Raw genomic sequence first — 25466 nt, 5'->3', positions numbered from 1 at the left:
AAGAAGAGCAAATCAACACCAAAAGCAGTAGAAGAGAAGAAATAACCAAAATTAGAGCTGAAATCAATGAAATCAAAGCAAAAGAAATAACTAAAAAAACGGACAAAACAAGAAGTTGGTGCTTTGAAAAAATAAATAAAATTGACAGACCCTTAGTTATGCTAATGAGGAGAAGGAGAGAGAAAACTCAAATTAGCAGCATATGTGATGAAAAAGGTAATATCAAAACTGATACTACAGAAATACAAAGGATAATTAGAAATTATTTTGAAAACATATACTCCAATTAAGTAGAAGCTATTGAAGGCATTGGCAAATTCCTTAACTCATACAATCTGCCTAGAATGAACCAGGATGATATACACAATTTGAGCAGACCAATATCAAGTGATGAAATGGAATACACCACCAGAAGTCTGTCAACCAAGAAAAGCCTAGGACTGGATGGATACATAGCCAAATCCTACAAGACCTTTAAGGAAGAAGTAACACCAATACTCTTCAATTTATTTCACTAAATAGAAAAAAGAGAGAGCACTCCCATACTGATTCTATGATGCCAATATCATCCTGATTTCAAAACCAGGCAAAGATACATCAAACAAAAAAATCTTTAGACCAATATCTCTAATGAACATAGATGCAAACATTGTCAATAAAATTCTGGCAAACAAAATACAAAAATGTGTCAAAAATATTGTACACCAAGATCAAGTGGGAATTGATCCCAGGGATACAATGTTGGTTCAACATGTGAAACTCAATAAATGTAATTCATCACATCAATAGACTTAAAGATAAAAATCATATGATCATGTCATTAGATGTAGAAAAAGCAATTGACAAAATAAAGCACCCCTTCATGTTCAAAATACCAGGGAAACTAGGGATAACAGGAACATATCCCAACATCATAAAGGCTATCAATGCTAAGCCCCAGGCCAACATCATTCTAAATGGAGGAAATTTAAGGCATTGCCTCTAAAAACTGAAACAAGACAGTGATGCCCTCTTTCACCACTTCTGTTTAATATAGTTCTTGAAACATTGGCCAGAACAATTAGACAGATGAAAACAATTAAAGAGTTACATGGGAAAACAAAAACTCAAATGGGCACTAATTGACAAAAATATGATTTTATACCTAGAAGATCCAAAAAGCTCCACCAGAAAACTTCTAGAACTAGTAAATGAATTCAGCAAAGTACCAAGATATAAAATCAACACTCATAACTTAAAGGTATTTCTGTATATCAGTGACAAATACTCTGAGAGGGAAGTGAGGAAAACTACCCCATTTACAATAGCCTCAAGAAACAAAAATACTTGGAAATCAATTTAAAGAACAAGGTGAAAGATCTATACAATGAAAATTATAGAATGCTAAAGAAAAAAAATCCAAGAAGAACTTATAAGATTAAAAAATCTACTTTGCTCTTAGATAGGCAGAATTAATATTATCAAAATTACCATACTACCAAAAGCACTATACAGATTTAATGCAATTCCAATCAAAATCCCAATGGTATTCCTCGTTAAAATAGAAAAAGCAATCATGAAATTCATTTGTACAAATAAGAGACCCAGAAAAGCTAGAGCAATGCTTAGGAGGAAGAGTGAAGCAGGTGGCATTGCTATACCAGACCTTTGACAAAATACAGCCTAAAACTACACTACAGAGCAATAGTAACAAAAACAGCATACTATTGGCACCAAAACAGATTAGTAGACCAATGGTACAGAATAGAGGACACAGAGACTAACCCACAAAATTACAATTATATTAGACAAAGATGCCAAAAACATTCATTAGAGAAAAGAAAGCCTCTTCAAAATATGGTGATGGGAAAACTAAAAATTTATGCACAATAAAAAGAAATTAAATCTCTATCTCTCACCATGCACAAAACATTAAAAAGTTAAAAACTTCAAATAAAAGTGTATCAAGGACCTAGGAATTAAACCACAGACCCTGCGCCTTAAAGAAGAAAAAGTAGGCCCTAATCTTCATCATGTGGGATTAGGCCCCAAATTCCTTAATAAGACATCTATAGTGCAAGAATTAAAACCAAGAAACAATAAATGGGATGGATTCTAACTAAAGAGTTTCTTCTCAGCAAAAGAAACAATCTTTGAGGTGAATAGAGAGCCTACATCTTGGTAGCAAATTTTTACCCCTCATACATCAGATAGAGCACTAATCTCTAGGGTATATAAAGAACTCAAAAAGCTAAACACCAAAAAGCAAATAATCTAATTAATAAATGGGCCAAGGACCTGAGCAGACACTTCTCAGAAAAGGATATACAATCAATGAACACATTTATGAAAAAAATGTTCATCACTGCTAGCAATTAGACAAATGCAAATCAAAACTACTCTAAGATTTCAGCTCTCTTCTTTAAGAATGCCAGCTATTATGAATACAAACAACAATAAGTGTAGGGGAGAATGTGGAGGAAAAGGCACACTCATACATTGATGGTGGGATTGCAAATTGGTGCAGCAGATATGGAAAGCAGTGTGGAGATTCCTTGGAAAACTTGGAATGGAACCCCCATTTGACCCAGCTATACCTCTTTTCAGTCTATACCCAGGGGTCTTAAAAATAGCATACTACAGGGGCACAGTCATATCAATGTTTATAGCAGCACAATTCACAATAGCTAAACTGTGGAACCAGCCTAGATGCCCTTCAGTAGATGAATGTATAAAAATGTGTGGCATATGTACACAATGGAATATAACTCAGCAGTAAACAAGAATAAAATCATGGCATTTGCAAGTAAATGGATGGCATTGGAGAAGATAATGATAAGTTAAGTTAGCCAATTCCAAAAAAACAAGTGCCAAGGGTTTCCTCTGACATAAGGAGACTGACTCATAGTGGGTAGGGAGGGGGGCATGGGAGGAAAAGACGAACTCTACATAGGACAGAGGGATGGGAGGGGAAGGGAGGGAGCAGGGTGTTAGCAAGGATGGCAGAATGTGATGGACATCATTATATAAAGTACATGTATGAAGACATGAATTGGTATGAACATACATTATATACAACCAGAGATATGAAAAAAAATGTGCTTTATATGTGTAATAAGAATTATAATGCATTCTGCTCTCATTTACTTAAAAAAATAAAAAATGTGTTCTATATGTGCAGTAGAGATCGTAATGCATTCTGCTGTCATATATAATAAACTAAAATTAAAATAAATAAATAAATAAATAAATAAAACACTACCAACAACAACAAAAAAACAAAACAAAATGACTATCACAAATAAAGATAGAGGTTTACATTACAAATTCGAGAAAAGTGATAGAAATGTAAGAGTTGGCATGGCCCAGACACATGTGCCAGACAACTATCATCCATTTCTCCATGATTATTAGGACTAAGTCATTAGCACAACACTACAGGAGTAAGATTGTGGAAGACAAACCATCAGAAAACTGACCTCAGTTCATGGACATAATCAAAGACTGGCCCCTGTCATGGCCAAGGAAGCACAGGCTGCTGTTCCCTGTGGAAAGTTGTGAATGTTGGGACATAGGGTGCATTAACCATTGCCCTCTCTTTACTTCACAGAAAGGAGTCTCTTTTTCTTGCCTGGTCCAGATGGAGAAAAATATTACTTTGAAATTCTCTACATTTTGGCTATAACTTCTTTAGGATTTGATTTTTTATATATTTTAAAAGTAAGTAAATTGACAAATTATGTATCACAGTGTTTACAAGTAGTTTCTACACTGTTCTAAATAAAAACAAATTATATAAGAATAAGTAATCTCCATATTTGATAGGTTTTCTTTAGTGACAGTATTTGATATAGGTAATTGACATATGGGATGATTCTTTTTTTTTGGGGGGGGGGACAATATAAAATTTATTGAGTATATTTTGGTTTAGATATAGGAACTTGAGGAGCTAAGATTATGAGCATGTAATCCAATAACCTTGAATGAATCTCTGTTCTGCCACTTCAAAGCTTATCTTTTTTTTTAATTTATTGTTGGTCCTTCAAAACATTACAAAGTTCTTAATATATCATATTTCACAATTTGATTCAAGTGGGTTATGAACTCCCATTTTTACCCCGTGTACCGATTGCTGTATCACATCAGTTACACTTCCATTGATTTCCATATTGCCATTCTAGTGACTGATGTATTCTGCTGTTTATCCTATTCTCTACTATCCCCCTTCCCCTCCCCTCCCCTCCCCTCCTCTTTTCTCTCTCTACCCCCTCTACTTGTAAATCATTTCTTCACTTGTATTATTTTTCTCTTACCCCTCCTTTCCTCTTATATGTAATTGTGTATGACCCTGAGGCTCACCTTCCAATTCCATGCGATTTCCCTTCTCTCTCCCTTTCTCTCCCACCTATCATCCCTGTTTAATGTTAATCTTCTTCTCAAGCTCTTTGTCCCTACCCTGTCCTTGGTTACTCTCCTTATATCAGAGAAGTCATTTGGCATTTGTTTTTTAAGGATTGGCTAGCTTCGCTTAGCATAATCTGCTCTAATGCCATCCATTTCCCTCCAAGTTCTATGATTTTGTCATTTCTTAATGCAGAGTAATACTCCATTGTGTATAAATGCCACATTTTTTATCCATTCATCTATTGAAGGGCATCTAGGTTGGTTCCACAATCTTGCTATCGTGAATTGTGCTGCTATGAACATCGATGTAGCAGTGTCCCTGTAGCATGCTCTTATTAGGTCTTTAGGGAATAGACTGAGAAGGGGAATAGCTGGGTCAAATGGTGGTTCCATTCCCAACTTTCCAAGAAATCTCCATACTGCTTTCCAAATTGGCTGCACCAATTTGCAGTCCCACCAACAATGAACAAGTGTACCCTTTTCCCCGCATCCTCGCCAGCACTTGTTGTTGTTGGACTTCCTAATGGCTGCCAATCTTACTGGAGTGAGATGGTATCTTAGGGTGGTTTTGATTTGCATTTCTCTGACTGCTAGTGATGGTGAGCATTTTTTCATGTACTTGTTAATTGATTGTATGTCCTCCTCTGAGAAGTGTCTGTTCAGGTCCTTGGCCCATTTGTTGATTGGGTTGTTTGTTATCTTATTATCTAATTTTTTGAGTTCCTTGTATACTCTGGATATTAGGGCTCTATCTGAAGTGTGTGGAGTAAAGATTTGTTTCCAGGATGTAGGCTCCCTGTTTATCTCTCTTATTGTTTCTTTTGCTGAGAAAAAACTTTTTAGTTTGAGTAAGTCCCATTAGTTGATTCTGGTTGTTAACTCTTGCGCTATGGGTGTCCTATTGAGGAATTTGGAGCCCGACCCCACAGTATGTAGATCATAGCCAACTTTTTCTTCTATCAGACGCCGTGTCTCTGATTTAATATTGAGCTCCTTAATCCATTTTGAGTTAACTTTTTTGCATGGCGAGAGAAAGGGATTCAGTTTCATTTTGTTGCATATGGATTTCCAGTTTTCCCAGAACCATTTGTTGAAGATGCTGTCCTTCCTCCATTGCATGCTTTTAGCCCCTTTATCAAATATAAGATAGTTGTAGTTTTGTGGATTGGTTTCTGTGTCCTCTATTCTGTACCATTGGTCCACCCGCCTGTTTTGGTACCAGTACCATGCTGTTTTTGTTACTATTGCTCTGTAGTATAGTTTGAAGTCTGGTATCGCTATACTGCCTGATTCACACTTCCTGCTTAGCATTGTTTTTGCTATTCTGGGTCTTTTATTATTCCATATGAATTTCATGATTGTTTTATCTATTTCTACAAGAAATGCTGTTGGGATTTTGATTGGGATAACATTGAACTTATAGAGAACTTTTGGTAATATCTACATTTTGATGATGTTAGTTCTGCCTATCCATGAACAAGGAATATTTTTCCATCTTCTGAGGTCTTCTATATCTCTCTTTAGGGTTCTGTAGTTTTCATTGTATAGGTCTTTCACCTCTTTTGTTAGGTTAATTCCCAAGTATTTTATTTTTTGGGGGGGATATTGTGAATGGAGTAGTTGTCCTCATTTCCGTTTCAGAGGATTTGTCGCTGATATACAAGAATGCATTTGATTTATGCGTGTTGATTTTATATCCTGCCACTTTGCTGAATTCATTTATTAGCTCTAATAGTTTCTTTGTAGACCCTTTTGGGTCTGTTAGGTATAGAATCATATCATCTGCAAATAGTGATAATTTAAGTTCTTCCTTTCCTATTTTTATGCCTTTAATTTCTTTCGTCTATCTAATTGCTCTGGCCAGTGTTTCGAGGACTATGTTGAACAGAAGTGGTGAGAGAGGGCATCCCTGTCTTGTACCAGATCTTAGAGGGAATGCCTTCAATTTTTCTCCATTCAGAATGATGCTGGCCTGTGGCTTATCATAGATTGCTTTTACAATGTTGAGGTATGATCCTGTTATCCCTAATTTTTCTAGAGTTTTGAACATAAAGGGATGTTGTACTTTGTCAAATGCTTTTTCTGCATCTATCGAGATGATCATATGGTTCTTATTTTTAAGTCTATTGGTGTGGTGAATAACATTTATTGATTTCCATATATTGAACCAGCCTTGCATCCCAGGGATGAATCCTACTTGATCATGGTGTATAATTTTTTTGATATGATTTTGAATCTGATTCGCCAGAATTTTATTGAGGATTTTTGCATCTAGGTTCATTAGAGATATTGGTCTGTAGTTTTCTTTCTTTGAAGTGTCTCTGTCTGGTTTAGGCATCAGGGTGATGTTGGCCTCGTAGAATGTATTTGGAAGTTCTCCCTCTTTTTCTATCTCCTGGAATAGCTTGAAAAGTATTGGTGTTAGTTCCTCTTTAAAGGTTTTGTAAAACTCTGCTGTATACCCATCCGGTCCTGGGCTTTTCTTAGTTGGTAGTCTTTTGATGGTTTCTTCTATTTCCTCTATTGTTATTCGTCTGTTTAGGTCGTCTATATCCTCCTGACTCAATCTGGGCAGATCATATGACTTAAGAAATTTATCGATGCCTTCACTATCTTCTATTTTATTGGAGTATAAGGATTCAAAATAATTTCTGATTATCTTTTGTATTTCTGAAGTGTCTGTTGTGATATTGCCTTTTTCATCCTGTATGCTAGTAATTTGGGTTCTCTCTCTTCTTCTCTTCGTTAGCATGGCTAAGGGTCTGTCGATTTTATTTATTTTTTCAAAAAACCAACTTTTGGTTTTGTCAATTTTTTCAATTGTTTCTTTCGTTTTGATTTCATTAATTTCCGCTCTGATTTTAATTATTTCTTGCCTTCTACTTCTTTTGCTATTGTTTTGCTCTTCTTTTTCTAGGATTTTGAGATGAAATATGAGATCATTTATTTGTTGTTTTTTTCTTTTTTTAAGGAATGAGCTCCAAGCAATGAATTTTCCTCTTAGAACTGCTTTCAATGTGTCCCATAGATTCCGATATGTTGTGTCTGTGTTTTCATTTAACTCTAAGAAGTTTTTAATTTCCTCCGTAATGTCTTCTATAACCCATTGATCATTGAGTAACCTATTGTTCATTCTCCAAGTGATGCATGATTTTTCCTTCCTTCTTTTATCGTTGATTTTCAGTTTCATTCCATTATGGTCAGATAAGATGCATGGTATTATCTCTACTCCTTTATACTGTCTAAGAGTTGCCCTGTGACATAATATATGATCTATTTACAGATGGGACATCAACATGGGTTCAAATCTAGAAGGTGCATAAAACTACAGAGACATTTTCTTTCTTTATTATTGTTTTCTACACTAAGGCAAATACTGCCTTTCCTTCTCCAATAGAACTCATCAAATTCTCCACAAACCAGTTTGAGGCTTAACTTACTTGATGTCCTCCTTTGTGTGATTTAGCTATGGTTTGATAAATTCTTCTGAATTTGTCTTTCTATTTTTATGTATCAATCTTCAAAAACTTCCATTTATGGAGCAACAATCCAAAGTCATGTATAAATACAATAAAATAAATGTACAAAGCACCACCTAATTTTTACAGAGAGCCTCAGATAATTTCAGTAGATTCTAAAGATAGGATGACTTTTCGAACCTGGATTTTTAAAATAAAAGTATGGCTTAGGTTGCATAGATTCGCCTTAATATTTTTGTGTGATTCAATTCTACATTCTCATTTAAGGAGCAAAAATGCCTATAGAGAATTCTCTCATAAAGACAATAAGATGCAGGTATAAATAACAGAAAGGGTTGGTAGAAGTGAGAGTCAGCACAATGTGTGTGAGGAGAATTAGCATGTTTTAACTCCAGGAACATGAAGAGGGACTGCTCAGGTGCTTTCTCTGTAAGTGGCAAAAGCTGAGAGTTTTCTCTTTTTAATTTCTCTTGATAGTGTTTCAAATAATGAATTACAAAATAAAAAAAGAGCACTTCAAAACTGCAAATATTATTTGGTTTAGAAGACACAAGAATAAATTATTTTCTAAATTATATTTTCCATATTAGGAATTATTGACTAGTGTCTCTGATAAGTCATTAAAAATGCTGAGGTACATATATTCTGAAAATAAAAATATGCTTCCAAATGTTACGCAACTTTATTTTTATATTTATACCACTGGAGACACACATCCTCATAGTCATAGGTAACATATTTAGTATAAAAATTAATAATATAATTGAAAGATTGGGTATGGTGGTGCATGCCTATAATCCCAGCAGCACAGGAGGCTGAGCAGGAAGATTTCAAGTTCAAAGCTGGCCTCAGCAACTTGTCAAGACCCTGTCTCAGAATAAATGTTCAAAAGGGCTGGGATGTTGCTCAATGATTAGGCAGCCCTGAGTTCAATCCCTGTCACCAAACAAACAAAGAAATAATTGAAAACATGTATTTGTGAACAAAAGAAAGGAGTGAGATTAATGTTCAAAATATTTCAATGAATCTTGCCTACTACATTAAATATATTTCCCATAGTTATTGACTTATGTGCATGTGTATCAGCTATATAAAATCATTCCTATCTACCTACCTATCCTATACCATGTTTTGCATTTTATTCTTGTTGTCTTAATGTGAATATTTTTATTAGTCTTCTATGGAATTTCTGGCAAACTACTTTGGGTGTTATCTAAGTGTATTAAAAGTTAAAGTAATCTGAAGAAAAGAATTTTAAACCAACAAGAAGCAACACAAAAAACTATTACACACTTTACTTCCATACACCATGCAGATGTCCCCAAGGTCCCGGTGTTCCTATTAAAGCCATGGCAATCACAGCAAACTCCATAATGCAGTTATAAGGACCTCTGTGCTTCCTGTGTTCTTCTCAGAATTCACCAAACCCTTCCTGGGCTAGCTGACTCTTTGGATGAAATTGCAATTTTCAGAGCAGAATAATTATGAATCTTAGATGCATTTGGACTCTAAATGCCAAGTCCTCATTACTGAGTGTCTCCTATTCTCCATGATGGTGCAGAACCACATCTCTCCTTGGCTTCTCCCATCCACTGTGTGTGCAGCCAGGGTGGATCTGTCCAGTCAGCCCACTGCCATGTAGGATGTTGGGAGCTTGGTCGCCACTGCTTTATGTGAGCAAGGTGCCCAGCCAGTGGGTACAGGGCTTCTGGGAGTCCAGAGCTCAGCTGCAGAGGCAGCAAGAGGCCTGAGCCCACCACCAGGCAGTGGAACCTGCAGAACCCAGGAGAGAGGACCTGCCAGTATGGACAGTGGATGACACATGGGAATTCCTCTGCTGGACATTGACTTTAGTTGTTACTGAGAAACTAATGACACTGAGGAGAGACTGATGGTTCTCACTGTGTGTGTTTTCATCTCTGCCCTCCTTCACCTCAGTGTGAGTTAGTGGTAGGTGTTTGTATGGATTAGTTAACATTAAGTGTGGTGGGCAGCTCTCACTCACTCACTAACCTGTAAGAGGAAAACATCGAAAAGTACCTCCAGTTCAGCAGCAAAAAAATTTCATATCATTAAGATGAAAGTCACATGATATAAAATTAACCTTTGTAACAGTTTATGGTTCTCAAGTCAGTGTGAGTTATCGCACTGCATAATTGAATGATTTCCAGCTACATCTTTTTCCATAATACTTTTTACTTCAAATTGACCACCTAACCCATTACACACATTGTTCATATTATCCCTAATTGTAATCACTGGAAAACCCTAAATGTATTCTGTATCTTTGAATTTACATATTTGTGAAATTTCATATAAATAAAGTCACTCAGTATATGATGTGTATTCTGGCTGAAGTAAGCGTAACATCATTGAAATTAGTCGACCTTGTAGTATGCATCATTTGTTCATTTCTGAAAGATTAAGGACAAACAATTATTTGAATATGCCAGAAATATTTTAATCAACATATCTATTTGTGGACATGTTTTTTTATTTCTAGTGTAATTTGACTGATTTGTTTGGTTATCTTATGTTTTGCCGTATTTGCTTCTCTGGTAAACACTCTACACTCTCTATGATTATGTTTAGAAACTGTTTCAGTGAGCTTTGCATTGCTGTGACAAAAATACCTGAACAAAAACAAAAATCCGCTAGGCACTGTGGTGCGTGCATATCATCCCAACAGCTCCTGAGGCTGAGGCAGGAGAATTGCGAGTTCAAAGGCAGTCTCAGCAACAGCAAGACACTAAGCAACTCAGTGAGGCCCTGTCTCCAATATATGCATCAGTGGTTGAATGATCCTCAGTTCAACCCCAGTAATGAAAAAAGAAAAATAAATATCCTTAGATTCTCTCAGCCACTTTCCTGCTTAGCATCTCTTTACGTGCTGGTATCTATTATAATTACAACTTCCTTGGCCCTAGTTTCTTAAACAATCCCTATAAAACTCTGATCCAATTTTGTTTTACACTCTACTAATATAAACAACTGCTTTTTTTTTACAATGCAATATATCTCTGGTATTAATGTAAATATTCTAAAGTCTTTATAAAACTTAGAAAATTCTGAATATTCTGGCATAATAGTCTCAGTCATGAATATTACCATAAAACACACTATAGAATAAGTTACTACATTTTCTTGTTGGTTGCTAAACTCTCATCAAATTTCTAACTATGTGTTGTTCTAAGTCTTTTGTCTTCTGAAGTTTTGATTCTACAAAGCACTGAAAAAACATAATCACAATAAAGTCTCTAACAAGTACTCTTAAATATTGTTTCCTTAAAGGGTAGAGTTAACATTTCAGAAGAGCTCTCTTTCCAATAGATATCTCACATAATTTGTATTACTATAAAAATCTATTTCTTTGTAGATGACTAATACACAAAGAAAATATTTTTGCTCAATTCTGCAGAAATTTTATACCATTCTCATGCACCTGCAGGGTTTTGTGTTATTTGACACAAGATTTGAGATATCACAAAGTCCTTATACCAATGTTTCCTTTTTTTGTATCTATTGCTACCAGATCTTGTGATACAAAACATCTTAAAACAGGTGTTAAATATTCAATATCTTTCATTAAGAGGAATACCTTTCAATAGAACAGGTGTTTGCTTCTTAGTTTGAATCCATGCCACTTGTTGATTCTTAATTTTCCTTCTTGAGCTTTTTGAGTCTTGTTAAGTAAGTCCAGTGCTAAGCTGACATGATAAAAATTTGGGCTGACTTTTAGAATGGAGTCAAACTAAAAAGCTTTTTCTCAGAAAAGAAATAAACAATAACATGAAAAGACATCCTATAAATGAGAGAAAATCTTTACCACATTCAACTCAGGTAGACTGCTAATCTCCAGGATATATAAAAAACTCAAAAAACTTAACTCAAAAAATGAGAGAAGAAACCCACAAATAATCCATTTGGCTGAATAACTGAACATACACTGTACAAGAAGAAGAAATACAATTGATCAACAAATATATGATAAATGTTCAACATCTGTAAAAATTAGAGAAATAAATTAAAACTACTCTAAGAATTTATGTCATTCCAATCAGAATGGAAATTATCAAGAATACAAATAAGCATTGGCAAGGAGATGGGTAAAAAGGTGCACTTATATATTGTAGGTGGGAATGAAAATTGGTGCAAACCCTCTGGAAAACAGAATGGAGATTCCACAGAAAATTGAGAATGGAACCACTGAAAAGAATCTCAAAAGAGACATAGAAACAAGGTGGAAGAGTTACTCTTTGTCCAAGTGGCCACATTTATCTATATCAATAGGTTACATTAGGTAGTTAGTACCACAACCACATTATTGTTTGGAGTATCAGTAAGATTGCTTATTCTGCGGTTACATTTCATAGTTACAATATTCGATGTCAGGAGCTTTGTATAGCTCTCCAGAAAGTGTGTTTTCTGAAGTTACTGTTAGGTGGACAGTTCCAAAAGAATGCTTGATGAAAAATTGTAGTTATCTAGCCAACAAATTCTTCTATTCCCAGGAGCTATGTGCCTAAGATCAAGACGGAAACCCTCAGGGAAGAGCATTGCTATAGTGGTCAGGCATCCCCATGACTATAACATGGAAGTTTTCCAAGAGCCAGGCATTCTGCACCTTTTCACAGAAACTTCCTAACCACCAAATGTGCCACAGTCATGAAGTTTATCAGAGACCCAATCTCAAATATAAATCTCCTACAAACCACCACTTGACCCAGCTATCCCACTCTTTGGTTTATATTCAAAGGACAATGCCAGCAAATTTTGTGACACAACCACATCAATATTTTTGGCAGCTCAATTCACAATAGCTAAACTATGGAGCCAACCTAACTGTCCTTCAACAGATGAATGGATAAAAGAAATATGGTATATATAAAGGGAATATTAATCAGCATTAAAGAAGAATGAAATTATGACATTTGCAGGTAAGTGGACGAAGCTGCAGAATATCATGCTGATGGAAATACACCAATTCCTAAAAACCAAAAGCCCAATGTTTTCTCTGATACACAGATGCTGATCTGTAATGGTGGATGGGCTAGAGAAGAATTCAGAAACTTTAAATTGGACAGAGGGGAGTGAGGGTAGGGAAGTGTGGGCTGGGAAGACAGTGGAATGAGGACATTTTTATTCTATATACATGTGTGATTGCACCACACATGACTCTGCCTCATGTACAGCCAGAGGATGAGAAGTTGTGCTCCAATTATGTTCAATGTTTCAAAACACCTTCTGCTGCCATGTGAAACTGATTAATTAGGACAAATAAAAAATACCATCTGTACAAAAAAGAACTGGTGTTTATAATTTAATTTCTTTCCAACTTTTTACATTAAATTTAAAATTAATTTAAGTAGCCTTCTCATCCATGTAAAATGTCCAGTACCACACACTAGGATTCAGTAAGCTATAGTTGTAGAGGAAATGCATGTAAAGGTGGAGTGTACAGAATTTATCTGGGGTTCTTTGAAGGTCTTTCTGTTCTAGCAGGGAACATTGGGGCAGTGAGAACCAAATGCCATGGGACACAGTGTAGGGATGGTTGGATCCTGTTAAGCAATTCAAGGCTTTCTGTAGCAGTCAGTGCTGGGGTGCTCATCTGCTCCTACCACAAGAATTCCCTTGCCTAAAAACTTTAATAAGTCTATTCATCAATTAATCATATATGTTTATTATTTTGTATTTTCTTAGGTAATAAGTACATTTATGTATTTCTCCATATTTTCATATTAGTGTAATGTTGAACAAATTGTTTTTCAGAATTTGTAATTTAAAATCTTGAATGTGATATTATATAAATATTTTTTCTCACTGTGTTATATAAGTAAACCTAAATAAAATTGTCCTTCAGCATATGTCATTTATTATTGATAATTTCAAAGTATATGCCAATGAGGGCACTAGAATACTTGGGGAGAAATAACTTGTGGGAGGTGATGAAAGACTGCCACAAGACAGGTGGGGTTGTGCAAGCCTGCAATCATAGTGCCTCAGGAGGCTAAGGCAGGAGGATCAGAGGTTCCAAGACAGCATTAGCAAGGGAGCAAGACCTGAAACCACTTAGCAAGACCCCATTGTAAGTAACCCCCAAAAAGGACTGGGTATGAGACCTTAAGTGCAATCTTTGGTTTAAAAATAATAATAATAATAATAATAATAATAATAATAATAATAATAATAATAGCAAATATACTTCCATAAGGTTTCAGGGAACAAGTACAGACAGGTGTACTTTAAGAATCAAGTACAGTAAACTGGGGGGAATTTTATAGTTGACCCAATCAGAAATTTAGGCCAAGAAATAATGGTCCACCATGTCATACTTTTGAGGCATGGCACATTAGTATAGATGTCACATAAGTAAGATGTGTGGGAGGTAAACCATAGAGCTGACCTGCAACTCATGCTGCATGCTTTGTCCCCCCCACTGAGTCACTCATGGACATAATAAAAGACTGGCAGCTGCCACTGCCAGGGAAGCACCAGGTGCTCTTTCTAGTGGATGGATTTGACTGTTGGGACACAGGGTGTGGTAAACAGGGCTCTCTGTTTATTCATGGACAAGGAATTACTCTTCTCATGTTCCAAATAGATTGGTTATAACTCCTTCAGTATTTAATTATTGCATATATTCAAAGTAGTTAAATTGATACAGTTAGGTACCACAGTGCTTAGAATTTTGCTTGACACTTCTCTGAATAATAGCATATTATGTGAGTGTAAGTTTTCTTCAGATTTGATTGGTAAAGTTTTCCTCTGTGACAATACTTGATACAGGCACTGCAACGTATTTGATGAATCTTTAATGTATGCCTCCACAAATGATTTCAACAAATATATTAAATTATATTAACTCATTAAAAGACACATTGATTAAATTACACATTTTATAAAGGATCCATATTCACACAAAGTGACATTAAAGTAGGTAATTTAACTTGTATCACCCAGATATGAAGAGCATTTTCCCTAATCTTGAACTTCACTCAGACAAATTAGGATGATGCTGACATGCATCTTTATCATTTCCCTGAGAATAACTGTCTTTGCATTACTCTCCCCACAGCTTCTTTTACCTGCTTGTTCCTGAGACTGTAGATGAGAGGATTCAGGAAGGGAGGAACCATGGTGTAAAAAGCAGAGAGAACCATGTCTTGGAGGGTATCAGAGGTTGCTGAGGACCTCAGGTACACAGCTGTGCCAGAACTGAGGAACACGGAAAACACGAGGATGTGAGGAGTGCAGGTGGAGAAGGCCTTCGCTGACTTCCCAGTGGGAAATTTCAGCACAGCAGAAAATATGCGAATATATGACATGGCAATAAATGTAAAGCAACCACCACAAATAAGCACAGCAGAGACAAGAAGGAGGACCAGGTTACTGGTGGTGTCTGAGCAGGAGAGCCTCAGCAGGGAGGGGACATCACAGAAGAACTGATGGACCACGTTTGACTGGCAGAAGGACAGCCGGAATGTGTTCCCAGTGTGCACACCTGCATACAGCAGACCACTGAGCAGGGAAGCCAGGATCATGCGGACACAAAACTTTGGGTTCATGATGAGTGGGTACTGGAGGGGCTGGCAGATGGCCACATAGTGGTCCCAGGCCATGATGGTGAGAAATAGCATCTCCACATATGCACAAAAAATGACCAAGAAGATCTGTTTTGCACAGCCAGGCACTGAAATGGCCCTGTTGCCAGTGAGAGAGTTGACACAGGCATTGGGGACAGTGATGGAAATGAAGCCCATGTCCAAGATGGACAGGTTCCTGAGGAAGAAGTACATGGGTGTGTTCAGGTTTTGGTCAACAGTGGTGACAGTGATGATGAGAAGGTTCCCTAACAAGGTACCCAGGTAGGTCATTGGGAATACTGTGAAATAGAGGAAACTCAGATTCCAGCCCTCAGGAGAGCCCAGGAGGAGAAATTCAGTTACCATGGTGGCATTGGCCATTTGCTGTAAATTCTGGTTGTCTGAGAAGATAAAGAGAGAAGAGAGAGGAAGGAAAAAGAGAACATGATGAATACAATTACTTGGGGCTGGTATTGTTGTTCAGTCATAGAGTTCCTGTCTAGCATGTGTTAAAAAACCTCCATTGATCATTTGAAAAAAATGCAATTACTTTGTATATTCTTTTTTGTAGTATTTTTCATGTATTTGGCAATTGCTTTCTCTGTAGAGGAAGATCACTCTTGGTTTTCTGATATGTTTACTCATTTTGAGCGGAGTGCATCTCCAGGTGCAGGTATGGAGGTCTGCAGCCCAGGGTCTGGACCTGAACTGCAGGGCTTGTCCACAGCTCCCCATCAGGCCTCCACTGACCTTCTGAGACTCCTGTGTGAAGCATTTCTAGGGGTTTTCCCTGTAGGGCATAATGTAATGTGGGGCATGTTGCATCAGAAAAGAGGAAAATTAACTTGCTGGCTTCACTCACTTCCCAGTCCTGGGGCCACATGTGGCTAAGAGAGCACCTAGCAATTAGCCAGAAGGCATTGCCCTGGGTTGGGATGAAGAATGGAACCACCTCTAGGATAGCATCAGAACCCCTCTGCCCTCATGGATATTACTGCCTGTAGGATGGGTGTAGATGTAAATTCTCCCCACCCTGTTGACCTTTATCCTGATTGGCTCCTGTACATTATATTAGCTGTGTATGTTTTCACTTTAAAGGAGATCCTGCTTTGACAGTTCTCCCTGGCGTGTCTGATTGTCCTCCTGAGAAGGAGGGCTGGGTGTGGGTGGCCAGTTGACCTTTACCTTTCTTGGCCTGTCCTAGTGGGGTGTGCTCCCCCATCTCTCCCACAGGTCAGGAGGGAATGGGGGGCTAAAAAGCCCGACATTTCCCTCTTCTCCTGCATGGCCACCTGTCTGATAGTGCATTCTTTAATATTCTCCAATTTATTTACCTTCATTTTAGTCCATGAATATAATTTCCACATTATTTTGCCATTGTATTCACACTTAATAATGCAAATAATAATTACTTTCTACTTTTTTTAATATATAGGAAACTATTTATAATGGTGTAGAATATATCTTCATGAACACGAATAAATTTGGCTCATTTGGAAAACATCTCAAGAATTTACTTTCTCACCCAGGCTCACAGGTCCAGTGTTGTGAAAACTGAGGTGACCTGACTGCACTTGGACTTGCCTGCAGGCCTCCACTCTCCCTGCAGCTCCCCCAGGACATGCATGGTGCTGTCTTATGGCCAAACGACCTCAACCAGACCAGTCCCAGCCTCCCTGAGGCTCTTTCCTCTCCAACTGAGCAGCATATGTTCTTTTCAACCTCTAGGTCCCAGCCCAGCTGACTTTGACCTAAACTTCTACCTTTACCTTGTTCTGTTTTCATGTTCAGCACCATGAAGTTGAAGCATCTTTTGTCCAGAACATAATTTGCCTTAGTCTTGGTAACACCTTCTATTATATTGCTTTCTTATCAATGTCACAATCTCACAAACTGAAACTGGCTGTAAACCCTAAAAGGAAGGTTTTGCTCATACTTTCAACACTTCTGTAGCAGTTCAGTCCAATTCACTCCTGAGTCACCTGCATCTTCATCTCCTCAACCCTCTGTAAACTGGGGTCCTCCTCAGCACATTGCCAGGTTAACAACACAGGCTCTTAGAAAAAAGGCCTTTCGTCTCATCCTGCCTGGGCTCCTCTGGAAATCTGTGTGTATCCCAGGGCAATAGGTGGGTGGTCAGACTCATGTAGGTTGTTGTTAATTTGGTGGTGATTGTGAAGTTCAAGGGGTCAGTCTACCTGCAATCTGATCCTCCTGACACACATGACATTCAGCCTGAGGGACTCTCTTGTTCACTGCTGACTTTTTTTACTGTGATGTATTAATTTCTTTTTTCCCCTTAGTAGGTATTGGGCTTTAAAGGAGACTCTACTGGAATCTTTCCTCTGAAACCTTTTTCATAATCTCTAATTTTTCTTCCAATTTTGTTGAGTGTTAGAAATCAACATGGTATACAACCTTTCAGCTAATCAATATACATTCATCACCTCAAGTCTCTGGTGCAAATTCCTTGATTTGGGACCTTATATTATTCATCATTTTACGTTTCAGTAGCAGTGCATGACTTCCTGCGCAGTGGTTAACTACCTAGCACCTGCTGGCATAGTTCAGACCATTCACTTAGACTGGTTTTTTTATGCCACTGATTTACAGATGAAAAGCTCCCAAGCAGGCTCTTCCCCTTCTGCACTGCTGTGGCACACACAGTGCAGGGTAGTGTGAGGTCAAGTTCACTTACAAATCTAGATGTCTTTAAAGCAGTACTCGCCCAACAAATATTACTAAGGACATAAATATGGTGACAGGTATTTCAGACCTTGAGGATTTGAAAAGATGAAAAATGTTGGTATTTTAAAATAAATTCATTACCATTAGAGGACAAATATAATAACACAATATATAAGGTGTAAATACATATGACAAATTGAGAATGTGATGGGTGATGAGATAATTCCATATTAAAAACCTAGCAGCTTTTTCTCCTTCTGTACTGACTTCTGGACCCTTCATGGGTGATTGCTGACCAACCCCAGGCATTTGTGTAAAATATTAGTTGGAAAATCAACTATCTGTTAGGATTTGGAAGCTGGAGAAGATCCACTTGAGACATTTTCTTTGTTTCACTTTTTTTATACTAAACCATATACTGTCTTTGTTTTTGCAACAGAATTTAGTAATTTCTCTAGTAAGTACTTTGAATTACTTCTACTTAATTGATGTCCTTTTCTTGCTTATGTGATTTAACTACAACTTGAAAACTTCTCTACATTTATCTTAATTTTCTCATGGATGAATCTCCTAGAAAACTTCAGACTATGGATGTGATACAGTAAATACATGAATCATCACTTAACTCTCATAGGTCCTCAGAGTATTCCTGCAGATCTTAAAAATATGAATACTTTATGAATCCAGATTTTGTGAAATAAGACATTGGCTTTAATTTTTGCAGTTTGACCTCCATAATTTTAGAGTGTTCAGAACTACATTCTTCTTTAATGGGTGAAAATTGCTTATTGAATATTCCCTTAAAAAATCCAAAATGTGGGGCATAAAGAAAAACAAGATTAGATATCTTGAGGGTACAAAAAATAAGTGCAATGAAATATCAGCATATGTTTAATGCCAGAAGTATGTAGAGAGACTGCTCCAAGTGCTTCCCTCTATAACTGGGGACAGCTGACATTCTTTTTTCCTTTTGTTACTTCTCTTGATAGTGCTTAAAATGAAGAAGTGTATGGATCGCAAGTAAAAATGCAAAGCATTTCTTTTATTTTTTGGCTCATAATGTTTTTTTTAATTTTTTTAGTTTGTTGTAATTAGTTATACATGGCAGCAGAATGCATTTTGGCACATTGTACACAAATTGAGCATAACTTCTCCTTCCTCTGGCTGAACATGGTGCAGAGTCATACTAGTAGTGTAATCATACATGTATAGTGGGTAATAATGTCTGTCTCATTCCACCATCCTTCTGATCCCCACGTTGCCTCCCCTTCTTTCACTTTTCTGTGCATAATCCATTTATTTCTTGGGTTGTAAGAGACAGAAATTAATCATTTTCTAAATTATATTTTTCTGTATTAGGAGTTATGGATTAATGCTATTGATCAGCCATTGGGGAATGCTGAGAGGCACTTATCATATGCTGAGCTTGATAATGAGCTTCCAAAGGCTGCACCACTGTATTTTTATATTATTTACACTGGACACACAATCCTCATCACACCTGATATAACTTTAGTATGAAATGTGAAAAATTATTGAAAAGGAGATCATAATTGTCATCATGACAGAAAGGTGAAGTTGGTGAATTCAAAATGCTTCAATGACAATTTTATAGTATATTAGAAGTTTTATTTTCAACGCTACTGAAAAATAAGAATATCATTTGCTAAATGAACTCAACTATTTGGCAATTTTCTTTCTTGTCATGATACAAATGTTTTCCTGGACACCTCTCTTATCTATGCAGATAATTTTGTGCATTTTCTAAGTGTGTGGTCAGTAAAATAATTTGAAAAGTATAATTTTAAACCAACAAGAGGCAGTATGAAGAGCGATCACATTTTATACTTGCAAACAGCATTCATAAGTCCACAGCACTCCAGTTACACTAATATGTACACAGCAATTACTACAGTGTTTACAAGACTTCTCTGTGCCTGTTATTCTTGCACAATTAACCAAGCATTTATTGAGATACCTCAAAATATTCATGAGATTGCAATTTGCTGAGCAGAATCAAAATTAGGCTCAGATGAGCTTGGACTCTAACTTCGAAGTACTCACTCTTGAGTGTCACCCGTTCTCCACCTGGGAGCAGAACCCTGTCTCTCCTTGGCAACTCCCATCCACTGAGTCTGCAGCCAGATGGACCAGTCCAGCCAGCTCTGTACAATGTGGGATGTGGGAATCTCAGTCATCTCTGCTTTATGTGAACTTGGTGCCTGGCCAGTGGTAGCAGGGCCCCTGGGAGCCTAGAGCTCAGCCTGCAGAGACAGCAGGAGGCCTGAGCACACCACCAGGCAACAGCACCTCCAGAGCCCAGGATAGAGGACCTGGCCATGTGCCAAGATGGACAGTGGATGACACAGTGGAACTCCTCTGCTGAGCATCACCCTAAGTCAATATTGAAAATTGAGTAACACTGAGGAGATACTGATGGTGTTCACTGTGTGTGTTAATCTCTGCCCTCCTTATTGTGAAGGAGGAGTGTTTACAGGGATCAGTTAACATTAAGGGTGGTGGGCAACTCTCACTCATCAACCTGTAAGTGGGAAACCTCTAACAGAGTCTGCATTTCAGCAGCAACATTTCTTATCCTTGAGATAAAATGCAAATGATTTAAAGATAACTTTGGCAAGAGTTCATGGTTATCAATTCAGTGTTATATACTATATTTAAAAATTGCACAATATCCAACTAAATCTTGTACAGAATATTTGTATATCTTCAAATGAACCATCTAATCCATTACACACAATATCTCTGCTTATCATTAATTAGAGTCACTGGAAACCACTGTGTAAAATCTCCATTTTTTTAAATTTATATGTCCCAGACATTTTGTTTGACTAGAATCATTCAATATGTGCTGTTTTTATGATGTGGATTCAGCCTGATGTTTTCAAAATTATTTTACACTGTAGCATTTATCACTATTTCATTTTTAAGGGATGAATAACAGTCCATTATATGTATACACCAGCACTTTAAAAATCCATGCATCCACTGATGGATGTTTTGCTCTTCACTGTGGTAACATGAGGTGAGATTTGTTGATAATCTTCTATAGGGGCTTCTTTGTATCCTGGGAGAGATTCCACATGAATGTGTTCTATAATCCATCTGATATGCTGCTGGATTTGCTTTGCTAGGTTTTGTAGGGAATGTTGGCCTATGTTCTGATCAGAGCTATTATCTTCTGATCTTCATTTCAATATGGCTTTTTCCATATTGTCTTTAGCTACTCATCCCCCACCTTGTGCCTGTCCTAAAGGAAAAATAAGGAAGAAAATAAATCTGTATTGATCCAGAAAAAGAGAGGAAAAAACAAAGACCCTGTATCTACAGGCATTAGGAATGATGGCCACCTTGGTCTTTAGGCCACTAGGTCTGTGAGATTGAAAGACCCAATGAGGAGGGATGTCACTGTATGGTCCTAGGGGGCTCCAAGGCTAGGAAAAGAGTACAATGTAAGTGACTTCATCTGCAGTATAGACAACATTATTTATTACATCTATGCACCTTATTTGACTTTGAGTCTCATGGACAATGAAACAAAGGAAAATGTCCAAGAACAAGATTCAGTATTTGACTTGGTCACCATTGTACAGCTCGAGGGTGATCCTACATTCCTGAAAATTCAAAAGTTACAAAGGAATCTTTAACCTTCTGTACTAGTATTGGTACAGACCAAACTGAGGCCCAGAGCCCAGCACAGGGAAGGAACACTGATAATGATGAGCCACAGAGGGAAGCCTAATGAAGCAGGGTCTCAGAGTGACCCGTGAGCATCGTCCCCTTGTCTCACTCATGATCTTCAGCAGACCCTGGGCCAAGGCCAGCAGCATCCACTACTTTATGGACATTTCATGTGAAACATAGTGAGCAGGACCTGGCGTTGGTCATCAGAACAATGTAGCTTCTAAACTAAGACCAATCTCAGGTGTACTGGTGATCGGTCTAGCTTTCACAGGTTAACTATCATCTCTAGTATAACCTTCCCTACGTCTAGGAAGAAAGTACAGAATATAAAAACCATTATGAAAGAATACCAAGTCAGATGCCTAGAAACAAGTTTAATGAAGAAAGAATGATGTGGATGGACACCTTCTCTTCAATCCGACAGCAGTGTTCCACAGGTGAGGGATCCAAGATAAAAAGGACTCCTGTTTTTAGATTTATGAGAAGGAATGATCAAGAAATCAGGAAAGAAAGTTAAGGATAAAGAGGAAGAGGATTCTGCTTCTTGGAGCCCCAGAGGGGTCCAGGGGTCACAGTGCTGACCTCCCTGCAGGCCATGGAGGGAGAGGAGCACTATCACCTGCCATGGAATCCTGTCCATCTTGGCCTTGGACTGTCCCTGGACTATTGGAATTGTCTTTCCTCCTGTCCCTCAGGACCTCGGAGAGGCCAGCAGCATTGTTCAGGGCAGAGCCAGCCACAGACTCCTCATGAACACAACATTCATCAAGCACTCTCCAGGGTGGGGCAAGTGAGGTGGGGGCCTGCCCCTCCTAGGCACAATGACCTCTGTGGAGGTGGGAGGCCTGTGCTTAGGGCTGGAGCAAATCCACTTGTCCTGTGGGCTGTTTCCTTAGAGGGATGCATTGAGTCTCTAATCTACAGCAAGCACAGTGTGAAAACAGGGTTTTCTGCAGCAGAGGCTGGAGCCATACTGATCCTGGTAGCCAATGGCAGCCTGTCTGCTCCATGCACCTCCCTGAGCATGCTCAGAGTCATGTCTACCATGCCCTGCAGGCATGGTCAATGGTTTGTGTGTCAAGTTTCTGAGTCCTAAAGAGACCTCCTGTCTGCTCTCCCAAGAGTCTCTATTTGAATTTATACAAATGTATTTATTATTTATATTTTTGCCTGGGATAAAATGTATTATTGCAAAAATGTGGATGTTGTTTTCATAGCTCAGAAGGTAGTCTCATATATGTAGTAATTCTTAAATATGTTACTGCTTTCTCTTTTTCTATAGTTCAACCTAATGTCATTTTATGAAGGATGAATATAAATAATAGTGTAGATCACAAAATTATTATATTAAAACATTCATGGGTCTTAATTAAGTGATACCAGGGTAGGCAGTGTAACCTGTAAAGGCCAGATTTGAAGACCTTCATCTAATTATAAATCTTAACAGTAAAATTAGGCTAATACTGAAATGCATCTTTATCGTCTCCCTGAGAACAACTGTCTTTGCATTACTGTCCCCACAGCTTCCTTTACCTGCTTGTTCCTGAGACTGTAGATGAGAGGATTCAGGAAGGGAGGAACCATGGTGTAAAAGGCAGAGATAACAATGTTCTGGAGGGTGTTAGAGGTTGCTGAAAGCCTCAGGTACATACCTGTGACGGAATTGAGGAAGACGGACACCATGAGGATGTGAGGGGTGCAGGTGGAGAAGGCCTTCCCTGGGGCTCTGGTGGGAAATTTCACCACAGCAGAAAATATGCAAATGTATGACATGATTTTTATTTCAAAGTAGCCACCACCAATGATTATAATAGAGACAAGAAAAAGGACCATGTTGCTTATGGTGTCTGAGCAGGAGAGCCTCAGCAGAGAGGGGACATCACAAAAGAACTGATGGACCATGTTTGACTGTCAGAAGGACAGCTGGAATGTGTTCCCAGTGTGCACACCTGCATACAGCAGACCACTGAGCAGGGAAGCTAGCATCATGCAGACACAAAACTGAGGTTCATGATGAGGGGGTACTGGAGGGGCTGGCAGATGGCCACTTTTGCTCTCCTATATCATCCTTTAATGCACAAAACATTTAATTATGTATATCCTGAACTTTGTCTCTGTCATTTTTTCTGCTGTGCTGGTCATGGATTCTAATAATTTATTATCTTGGTTTGTTTAGAGCATTTTCTTCCCTTGTTTGTTCTTGGTGTTTGGGTGTCTTCCCTTCTATCACTGTGGATCTGAGGTATTACAGTTTTTACCCTGTAGGCTTATGGTGTCCCTGCAGGATTTCAATACCTCTCCTTTAGTGGGGAGAACAATATTAACACATTGCAATACAAACAACATTCAGCCTTAAACCAAATAGTTGATATTAAGATGTTTATGGTTTTGTCATGATATACAGAAATGGTGAGTTCAATTCTCATCTTCAACACAATCAGGAGGTTTGCCAAAGGGTCTATAATTTCTGGTGGACAATGAGAAAGCCAGAGGTGAGGTGTAAGATAAAGAGTTAAGGAGGTAGGAGGTGAGGATACAGAGTTTTTGGCTCTTAGGAAGAGTGGAAAAGGAATCTAAAGTTGGATTGTAGGAGTAGAAAAGAGAGAAAGTTATTTGGGGGAGACAAGCAACTGGAAAGACAATACAGAGTACAAAAAAACAAACATAATTTTTTAAATGTAAAAATAGGCAATAAAAGAATATGCAACACAACTGTAATATACTGTTCAGACATCCCAGGCCTCAGTAGCATAATACACGAAAAGTACTTGGTTCCACCAATGTTGGGGATGTGAGGTTGAGAGATGAGAGAGAGAGAGAAAAGAAGAAAAAAAATCTCGAAGGAAAATAGAAGGATTGTTTTTGTTGGAGGTCAGGATCTTTCCTGCTTCCCTTCTCATCTGATAGGTGGGCTTGTCTGTTGTTTCCTGGTGTCTCCACTCTCAGGTCAGTGAAGGTTTTTAGAGTGGGAGGGTTGATCTTGGAGGCAGAGATCCTCAGGTTGGGCTATAGTATCTGCTGGTCCCCAGTGGAGACTGCACCTCAAGGATCTCCTTTGGAGCCTGCTCCTGCGATGTGGGCACTTGGTCTTATCTCCTTGTATCACATGTACCCCTCACAGTTTCTGGTCTCTAAGTCTCTAAACTGGATCTCCCTCATTTCCTCCCTTTCTACTTTCCAATCAGGAACCTCTCTCTGGAGGTATGTGGGAAGCACTCTGGGGGACGTAAACCTGTTACGGAGAGCTGTTTTGTAGCTGGCAGAGCAGGACCAGGCTTTGAGGGATATGGACCAGCCGTGTAGCCTCAAGCCCTATGCCAGGTTAGTGGTGGCAGGGGAAGAGGGGTAACTGGGGACTATAGGTACCTTAATCTTGCTTCTAGTCCCCAGCCCATGTCCCAAGCTGGGATTTCCCCCAAGTTAATATGGTGACAAAGGTGTCCCATGATGGAGGCAGCTGCCGTCACAGATGGGGTGTTGGGTTGGCTTGGGTTGAGTGGTGGAGTTGCGTGGCATTTTCAGAGACGCAGCTCTATGGCCTGCAGTGTTGTTGCTGATGGCTATCCCCAGAACTCGTCCTGTGTCTCCAGGTTTCGTCCTTTACCCCCAGGTGCAGGCTACTACATGA

At 38.2% G+C, this 25466-nt stretch overlaps 1 protein-coding gene and 1 pseudogene across 2 annotated transcripts; both read right to left on the bottom strand.

Moving 5' to 3' along the window:
• Nucleotides 1-14896: 14896 nt before the first annotated feature.
• Nucleotides 14897-15829, bottom strand: LOC308644309 (olfactory receptor 14C36-like; the record flags this gene model as incomplete). Its single annotated transcript, XM_081285281.1, has 1 exon — nt 14897-15829. One exon carries the CDS (start codon nt 15827-15829, stop codon nt 14897-14899), a length of 933 nt encoding a protein of 310 aa, XP_081141407.1.
• Nucleotides 15830-16085: 256 nt separating this feature from the next.
• On the bottom strand, nt 16086-25233 carry LOC308644261 (olfactory receptor 14C36-like; annotated as a pseudogene). Its single transcript has 3 exons — nt 25205-25233; nt 23351-23896; nt 16086-16238 (listed from the first exon to the last, which is right to left on the bottom strand). The product of its transcript is annotated as an olfactory receptor 14C36-like (transcript).
• Between the last annotated feature and the right edge of the window lie 233 nt (nt 25234-25466).

This window comes from Spermophilus citellus (genome assembly GCF_964194105.1).
Source record: "Spermophilus citellus genome assembly, chromosome: 1".
NCBI classification, from domain to species: domain Eukaryota; kingdom Metazoa; phylum Chordata; class Mammalia; order Rodentia; family Sciuridae; genus Spermophilus; species Spermophilus citellus.
The sequence above is the reverse complement of the archived record's forward strand: the minus strand, read 5'-3'. Positions and strand labels throughout refer to the sequence as shown.